The 9,554-nt window shown below is 46.2% G+C and overlaps 2 protein-coding genes across 2 annotated transcripts; one reads left to right on the top strand and one right to left on the bottom strand.

Moving 5' to 3' along the window:
• Positions 1–2,533: 2,533 nt before the first annotated feature.
• EAE98_012202 (uncharacterized protein) lies at positions 2,534–3,151 on the bottom strand (the record flags this gene model as incomplete). Its single annotated transcript, XM_038959827.1, has 1 exon — positions 2,534–3,151. The coding sequence occupies one exon, from the start codon at positions 3,149–3,151 to the stop codon at positions 2,534–2,536; it is 618 nt and encodes a 205-aa protein (XP_038803862.1).
• A 977-nt stretch (positions 3,152–4,128) lies between these two features.
• On the top strand, positions 4,129–9,530 carry EAE98_012201 (uncharacterized protein). Its single transcript, XM_038959826.1, has 3 exons — positions 4,129–5,180; positions 5,246–8,439; positions 8,497–9,530. The coding sequence occupies exons 1-3, from the start codon at positions 4,722–4,724 to the stop codon at positions 9,371–9,373; spliced, it is 4,530 nt and encodes a 1,509-aa protein (XP_038803861.1). The 5' UTR covers positions 4,129–4,721; the 3' UTR covers positions 9,374–9,530.
• Positions 9,531–9,554: the final 24 nt, after the last annotated feature.

Genomic DNA, 9,554 nt, shown 5'->3' with positions numbered 1-9,554 from the left:
TTAAAGAAGAAGAAGAAGCATTCGATACTTCTTCTTCTTCTTCTTCATATTTACGTTGATAAAAGCTTTACCCTGGTTTACCGTAAACTCTTATATCTAGCTGTAAAAAGACATCTAGTTGTGAAAACGTATCCTTGATTTATCGAATTATATTAGGATTAAACCTCTCCCCTGTAGTAGTAGATTCTATAGTCGATAAATCTACTAATTCATCAATCACTATAAATTCTTATGTATTTATTCATATATTAAGAAAATCGTTTTTAGAGTATTAATAAGATCAATAATTTCGTACTAAATAAATAAATTTTAGTCTAAAGAGATTTAATTAAGTTTTTGAATTTGAATTTGGAAAGTTAAAGTTTTAGCTTTAGATAATTCTTTGAGAGAGAATAATCTATATATATTCAAATTAGATTAATTTTTGTTACAGGGTATATATATAGTAGTAAGCTATCAGGACTTCGATCCCTGATACTGTGCCAGATACCAGAGTGAATACTACAGCCCCCTCTAGCGTGGTTTTACTAGCTTTCTAGCACCTTAAATAGCCTCAATCTTTTATAGGAATACAATTAAGCTTTTTACCCCCTTTAATATATATTTAACCTCTTTTCTGGTGATCTATGTAGGAACAAAATAGATATGGTTTTCAATCTTCTCTTGATTTCTTTCAAGTTATAAGGTATTAGTTCTGAAAGATATCTTTTTAAATATTATAAATTGCTTTATTTTTTTCAATATGATATATTATAATTCTTTACGATATCTTTATTGATGGTTTGTAAGCTGTAATATCTTTCAAAAAAAAAATTTTATTTCGATTTCTTTATTTCAATCTTTGAATAGTATTATTTTTCAAAATTTCTCAAACCTCTTTCAAAATTATCTTTTTGAAGATCTTATTCGAATTACTTTTCGAATCTCCTTTCTTTTTTCAACAATACGATATTCGATTTTTCAATTTATACTATAAGTCAATCTACAATTACTTTTTACGATATCATTTTAAGTTTATATTTTTGAGAACATTATTAAAGCTATTTAGAGGCTTTAGAGTAGCATTGTATAGTGGCTCAATATCAACTGGGGACTCTATCGTGGTATAGAATATCCAGATCATTTTAATGTTTCCTTTCGAATCCGAATAAGTTACCTTTCTATGCCTACCTTTAGTTCTTCGATTGTACGTCACATATAGTTCAGTTTCGACAGGGATATCGCATACAATATAACAATACAACAGGAAAGACAATTCAGGCTTCAATATGCTAGGAAGTTGGAGAGTGGATGGTGTATTACGGTTCTTAGCTTGAAAGCTAGTTCCATTTTCGAGGCAGTTGGCCTTACATTTCAGGGGATAACTGGATTTTCTATACGGGGGCGTATAGTTCTTTTTTAGGATGGACTAGATACCAGAGTGAATACTACAGCCCCCTCTAGCGTGGTTTTACTAGCTTTCTAGCACCTTAAATAGCCTCAACCTTTCATAGGAATACAATCAAGCTTTTCACCCCCTTCAATACGTATTTAGCCTCTTTTCTGTGCCTTTTGGACAGATTGCGTGCGTGGCGTAGTAGTAAAGCTTACAACTCCTATTGTGTCCGCTTACGTAACAATTTTCTATTTATTCAATATATTCTGTATTTTTTAGTATAATAATAAAACTTTTAATTGAAAAATAAATCGAAAATGAATAACAAGAATAGAAATCCCCTCCCCTTTAAGTTTTTGATTAAAGTCTTTAACTTATACTTATTCCCCTCCTCTTTTATTTGTTCCTCTTCTCCTTTTCTTAGCTCCTACACTTACTCCCTTACTCTTTTTAGCTCCTACGCTCATTCTCTTCCATTCACCTCCTCTAAATACTAAAACCTTAAAGCCTAAATTTTAACTTTATTTATTGAAATTCAATAATAAAAGGATTACAAAAAATACCGATTCCATTCATAACTAATAATATAATCTATTCGTGAATAACGAAAATATCATTAATATTGTAATATATATATGAAAAATTTATATAGGAATTTATATTGAATTTCTCTTCGATTCGAGTGACAGCTCTATATCACAGGGCTCTTTTGTTTTCTTTAAATCATGTTAGTAAATTTACAAAATTTATTAATAATAGATTCATTTATTTATAATGGCGGTTGAATTGTAAAGTTAGCGTCGGCTAAATCGCAGGGTTTCAATCTAGTTGCGGAACCGGTTGTATGTTTATATGTGCATCAAGCCTCCAAGTTGTAGGAAATAATACCTACTGTTACAATACATCGGCACTCACTAAATAATTAATCAACAGTTTGTGTCCCCTCTCCACTCGCCCCCCTCGGCTACTTGGAGACGCTATACAGCCAGACGGAGAGCGCAGCGCCGGCTCCTCCAAGAAGGTAAGGCAGCATGTTGCGCCCGGCCTGGAACACAATCCTCCCGAACTCACTCATCTTTCGGCGCTGCATCTCGCCACGTCATTGACACGGGGGAATGGCGCATCTGGGATGGGCTTATCGAGGAAGCGGCACAGTGGCTACCAGCCCTGGCTTAAACTATATTCGAGCCTCCGCTCCGCGGGCACCATCTGGCGGATGCGGCTGTAGTATGCGTCATAGAAGGCTCTCGCCTTCTCGGTGGTGATATCGCGGTACATCTGCGTGCCAAAGGCGCCGTTGACCATCTTTGAGACGGCGTCGAACACGCGCGTCCCGGCTGCCCGATAGAGGGCGTGGACCAGCGCCAAGGCGAGTGAGTTGCCCGGGATATCCTTTGATAGGACGGCGCTCGCGAAGCTGGCCCACCAGGCGTCAAAATCCCGCTGCACTACCACCACCTTGGCCTCGGGATACGTGCGGATCATCTCCTCGGCGAAAAGCGAGGCCAGGTCGGTGACGACGTCATAGTTGGGGAACAGCCGCTCCCAGTCGGCGCTGGTGAAGGGTGGGGGCACGGGCTTCCGCGCGCCAGGCACGCTCGGCCACGTGGCCTCGGCCGCGAGCTCTAGCCCCGCATAGTCATCCCACGAGTCCATCTCGAAGCCGTGATGCGCGCGCAGGCCGAGCATCTCGTAGGCGCGCTTCATTGATAGTGTACCGGTGCGCATGAGGCCCGCATGGATCACAGACAGCGGCCCGTGTCGCTGTTCGGCCATTTTGCGCTTTTATGCTTTGTGTCTTGTAGTATGCTGGAACTAGTAAAATTTCTACTCTCGGCGGATGGTGCTTAGGTAGGGCGGCAGTATTCGGCAACATGAAGAGGAAGTTCTTATACTTATTATATTAGCAATCTTCCTGGCATACTGCTAATTACATTATTCAGACCAGGTAAGCACCTATACGGGTGGAGGGCAGGAAGTATTCGCCCGGGTGGATCGCGCTTTTAGCTAATTAAATGCCTTATTCTTGTAACTTGCCCCATAGTAAGCAGCATAACAGTAGCTCGCAATCGACAGAAAAAACCGAATATTAATCCTGTAAAATAAACAAAAATTTGAAAATGATTCTTTTTCAAAATTTAGTATTAATTTGATTTTATATTTTAAATCTTTTTAAATTAATTTATAGAAGCTATAAGCTAATAAATAAGTGTTTTTTAAGATTTGAAAAGATTATATTAAATTGTTATTTATATATCAAATTTTGATTGAGGTGAAGATTTTTGATGTTCGGTTTTTTCTGTCGGTTGCGAGAGTGGGTACCTGCTAAGCTACAATCCTCCAGGATCCTATTATAGCCCCTGTATGGGCCTATGCACAGTCGTAACACTCAGCTTTAGTCAGCCTTCTTTGCTTGGCATGTAAGATCCCTAGGTTGTTGAATGTAGAGCGCGTCGACATATGCTCCGGACCCGAGGCCTTCTCTTTGCTCTGCAGCGGTGCCAAAAAACTACCATGGCAGTGGCGGTACTGTACAGATTATAATACTGGGCCGGAGTTTGTACCATTATCGGTATGGTACCATTGTCAATGCAGTACCGCAAACACGGGGATCTACGGCCGATGCGCGGCCGTAGATCTCCGACTCGGGAGTAGTCACGGGAGCGCTAGCACCCCCACCGGATATATAAGGAATCCTTCGGATCTTACTCTTTCATCAAATTAACCAATACAATGCTACCTTCCTATACTACTGCGATTTACAGGCCTTTGGGGTTGCTAACCAGAAGCTGCAAAACATGTCAATTTGGCCTCTGCTTTGTTTTGACTTCCATTTGAATAAGTACAATCTTAATCTGGCTTCTTCTTACTTTGACTTCCTCAATTTGACTTGTCTTGATTTGGCTCGAAGAAACCTCTCCAAAAGGATGTACTGAGCCAGTGACCCCCTGGCTGGTCGCGCATATTTGTATGCGGCTTCTCAGGAGGTCTTACCTGTCTGGCCCTGGTGGCTCACTGTGAATTTACAACCCCGGCCCATCCAAGAATTCAGTGTCAGCCAAAACTTCCGCCTTCCTGTGTACCCCCTCCCTTCTGCCATCTACCTAGAAAAGTGAAATCGCTCTCAGCTGCCACCACGATACTTATTCGACTCCGTCGTACCGCGATTTTAAGTCTGCATTTATCCACCGGCTTTCATCTGACTCCAATTGACACGAACCACAGTTCAATCTGGATCGTTTGTACTACAAATTAATGAGTGGGCGGAGGTAGCGATTCGGCCAGCGAAGGTCAATCTGGCGGACCTCTCGGGTTGACCGTGCCCTGCCCGCAACCTCACATACCCATGGCAACGCTTGCAAACGAGGGCGACCAGAGCGACGGCAGCCACGGAAACAAGTCTATCAACAAGACAAAACGGTCAAGATGGGCAACGCGCAAGCTGACGGTCAAGAGCAGCCAGGTCAAGCGGTTGTCGCTCCTGAGCCGCACGAACAATAAAAGACACTCCAACGAGAACAAGAAGGCGTCCGGAGGCTCCGAGTCACTACAACAGCCAAATCAAGGCGATGGCGGCCCAGAAGAAGAGGAGACCGAAAATTTCGGGCCCGGTCCCAGGACTCTATATTTCAACCTGCCGCTCCCTGACGACTTGAAGGACGAGGATGGTGAACCGGCGCAAAAATACGCGCGAAACAAGATACGCACGGCGAAATATACGCCGCTGTCCTTTTTACCCAAGAATCTTTACTTCCAATTCCACAACATAGCCAATATCTTCTTCTTGTTCATCACTGTACTTGCTGTAAGTTCGTTCTGACGTGAATGGGCCTCCCCATAAACAACGAGAAGCTCACAGTCTTGGATTAGTTCTTCTCTATATTTGGCGTTAACAATCCCGGCCTCAACTCTGCTCCTTTGATATTCATCATTGCAATCACAGCAGTCAGGGATGCTATTGAGGATCGGCGGCGGACCATCTCGGATAAACAGCTCAACAATTCCCCAGTATATCGGCTGTGCGGCTGGGATAATGTCAATGTGAAGGAAGACAACGTATCGAGTTGGAGAAAGACGAAGAAAGCTACCTCAAGATTTCTAGACATCATTTGGCATTCCGTCGAGAGCTTATGGAAGAGGAAAAACCAGGCGATGAGGGCTAGCGGCATCGGGCATGATCGTCCCCGCGCGTCGATCGAGACGAAAAGGACCCGTCCGGAATCTATCATATCCCCCTACACGAAGAGACCTTCGTTTGTTTCGACCCGTGAAGATATCCAGATGACGCCAGTTCCGTCTCCAGATCCTCGGCCGGACCAGCTTCAGCCGCAGCCTCGGCTCCAGGACCCCCGGGAGCAGCCAACCTCGGCCTTGTCCTTCCAGCCCAGCGAGGTCAACATACGAACAGCCAAGACAGACTTGATTAACTATGACATTCAAGCCCCAGGCAAAGCACGCTTCCATCGGAGTACGTGGAAAGAACTGCAAGTCGGTGACTTTGTGCGAATATATAATGATGACGAGTTCCCCGCCGATGTTATCATCCTGGCGAGCTCAGATCCTGAAGGCGTCTGCTACGTCGAGACCAAAAACCTGGATGGGGAGACCAACCTGAAGTACCGGCAGGCTCCTCGCTGCGGGCGATCTCTCAAGCATGCGAAGGATTGTGAAAGAGCACAGTTCCGGATCGAAAGTGAAGCACCAGAACCCAACCTCTACAAGTATAATGCCGCCATCAAGTGGAATCAGAAGATTGCAGGTCAATCGCATGAGATGTCAGAACCTGTCACGATCGATAACGTCCTCTTACGAGGCTGCAATCTGAGAAATACGGAATGGGCCCTCGGCATCGTCATATTCACTGGTCACGACACGAAGACCATGATGAACGCAGGGATAACCCCTAGTAAGCGGGCTCGCATCTCCAGGGAGCTAAACTTCAACATCATCTGTAACTTTGGCGTCTTGTTCATCATGTGCCTTATTGCCGGCATCGCTAACGGCGTCGCCTGGGGACAGAATGATGCATCACAGCATTATTTTGACTTCGGGTCTATTGGAGGATCACCAGGCATGAGTGGGTTTACCACGTTCTGGGCGTCCATTATCCTCTTCCAGAACTTGGTTCCATTATCGCTCTATATCTCGGTCGAGATCGTGCGAACTCTTCAGGCCGTTTTCATCTACAGCGATAGAGAGATGTGGTATGATCCGATCGAGCAGCCGTGCATACCGAAGTCATGGAATTTATCCGACGACTTGGGTCAAATCGAGTACATCTTTTCCGATAAGACAGGGACTCTGACCCAGAATGTCATGGAGTTCAAGAAAGCAACTATAAACGGGCGGCCCTATGGCGAGGCGTACACCGAGGCCCAGGCTGGAATGCAGAAGCGACTGGGAATCGACATGGAAAAGGAAGGTGAATTGGCAAGAGCTGAGATCGCCGAGGCTAAAGTAAAGGTGCTCAAGGATCTTCGGGAGCTTTACGCCAACCCTTATCTGCATGATAAAGATCTAACCTTTATTGCCCCGGACTTCGTGGAGGACCTCTCTGGAAAGTACGGGTCTGAACAACAGCATGCTACCGAACAATTCATGCTGGCACTTGCGCTCTGCCACACAGTCATCGCTGAGGAGGTCCCAGGAGACGTGATGACATTCAAGGCACAGTCACCGGACGAGGCCGCACTCGTCGCAACAGCTCGTGACATGGGCTTTACGGTTCTCGGAAACACTAGTGAGGGCATAAATCTGAACGTCATGGGCGAAGAGAAGCACTACCCCATCTTGAACGTAGTCGAGTTTAATTCGTCCCGTAAGCGTATGAGTGCTATTGTCAGGATGCCAGACGGTAAGATTGTACTCTTCTGCAAGGGTGCAGACAGCGTCATCTACTCACGGCTGAGGCGGGGAGAGCAAGCTGAGCTGCGTAAGAGAACCGCTGAGCATCTCGAAATATTTGCTAGGGAAGGTCTCCGGACCCTCTGTATTGCAGAGCGGGTATTGGACGAAGAAGAGTACTACGGCTGGCGTAAGATACACGATGCTGCCGCCACAGCACTTGAAGAGCGCGAGGAGAAAATGGAGCAGGCAGCCGACTTGATAGAACAAGAAATGACACTATTGGGTGGAACAGCCATTGAGGACCGACTACAAGACGGAGTTCCGGATACCATCGCACTATTAGGTGACGCAGGCATCAAACTCTGGGTGTTAACCGGCGACAAAGTGGAGACGGCAATTAACATTGGATTTTCGTGTAACCTCCTGAACAACAACATGGAGCTTATTCGTCTTCGGGTCGAAGAGGATGAAAACGGTAACACTCCGGACGAGGAATTCATTGGCCTGATACGGGCTGAGCTTGACAAGCATCTAGCGGTGTTCAACCTCACAGGGAGTGACCAAGACCTAGCGGAAGCCCGACATAATCACGAGCCACCAGGCCCAACGCATGGCTTGGTAATCGACGGTTTCACCCTTAGGTGGGCACTGGGTGACGAGCTGAAGCAGAAATTTCTCCTCCTCTGCAAGCAGTGCAAGTCGGTTCTGTGCTGCCGCGTCAGTCCGGCCCAGAAAGCCGCTGTTTGCGCCATGGTGAAGACAGGTTTTGACGTCATGACTCTATCGGTGGGAGATGGTGCAAACGACGTTGCAATGATTCAGGAGGCAGATGTGGGTGTCGGTATCGCGGGAGTCGAGGGTCGCCAGGCCGTCATGTCGTCCGACTACGCTATTGGCCAGTTCCGATTCCTCCAGAGGCTGATACTGGTTCACGGTAGATGGTCTTATCGAAGACTGGCCGAAGCTATCAGTAATTTCTTTTATAAAAATATTATTTGGGTGTTTACACTCTTTTGGTTTCAGGTCTACTGTAACTTTGACATCACCTATGTTTTCGACTACAGCTATATTATTCTCATTAATCTGCTCTTCACCTCAATCCCGGTCGTCCTTATGGGCGTTTTTGATCAGGACGTGTCGGACATTGTGTCGCTAGCCGTGCCTCAGCTATATCGTCGTGGCATCGAGAGGCTGGAGTGGACTCAAAGAAAATTCTGGTAAGCACCAACCCCGTGACTATTTGGTATATTTCAGTGCACTAATAATGGTGACAGGCTCTACATGGTTGACGGCTTCTACCAATCCATCATGTGCTTCTTTATTCCGTACCTTACCATCACTAATGGCCCGTTTGCTTCCCTCAACGGTTTGGATGTGTCAGAGCGAACACGCCTTGGCTGTTATATTGCGCACCCGACCGTGTTTACCATCAACCTGTACATACTCATCAACTTGTACCGGTGGGACTGGCTGATGCTTCTGGTCATCGCCGTCAGTGATCTGTTCATCTTCTTCTGGACGGCCGTCTACGGATCCAGCATATCTGCGGCAGCCTTTTATCAAGCGGCGCCACAAGTATACGGGCAGCTATCGTTCTGGGCAGTCATGCTCGTTACGCCAGTCGTATGTATACTCCCTCGATATGCGATCAAGGCGCTGCAGAAGGTGTATTGGCCGTACGATGTCGACATCATCAGGGAGCAGGTACAGCAAGGAAAATTCGATCATCTCCAACCGACCAAAGAAGCGGAGGAGAAGGGACCAAGGAATACAGCCTCGATATCATTGGATTCGTCGAATAAGGGCAAGCACGCGCAATATCCCAGCGTGGACGAAGACAGGCGACCGATCTATCCACCGTCAGTTACGACGCATAATACGCGGGCACAGAATGGCAGCGACGGAACCAACTCCACGGATCACAATGCACCGTCGGTGGAGATGCCGGTTCGAACGTCGATAGACAGAGCCAGACCTTCGTATGATAGAATTAGGGCCTCGATGGGTCAAGTGAGGGCGAGCTACGAAGCTAGCCACGACTTTACCACAGCGGCAGGACTCACCAGGATCGAGTCGTCGCACTCTGTGAACAACTCGCGCAATCTTGCGGCGGCCAACAGCAGTCGAGGTTTCATGCTGGGGCGACGTTGAGGCCTCTCCATTATATCCAACAAGAGCAGACACTGAGGATCGCGGCTACTACGAACACCATTCACAACTGCGCAGTTTCCTTAATCACTCCGTCACTGTACACGGGGAAGAACGATGTGGTGTTTGGAGATACCATTTCCGGGAGAAACGTGGTCGACCCGTCTATAAGCAGTATCGTTTT

The sequence above is a fragment of the Botrytis deweyae genome (genome assembly GCF_014898535.1).
Source record: "Botrytis deweyae strain B1 chromosome Unknown BDEW_060, whole genome shotgun sequence".
Classification (NCBI taxonomy): domain Eukaryota; kingdom Fungi; phylum Ascomycota; class Leotiomycetes; order Helotiales; family Sclerotiniaceae; genus Botrytis; species Botrytis deweyae.
Note: the sequence above shows the minus strand (reverse complement) of the source record. Positions and strands in the feature narration are given on the sequence as shown.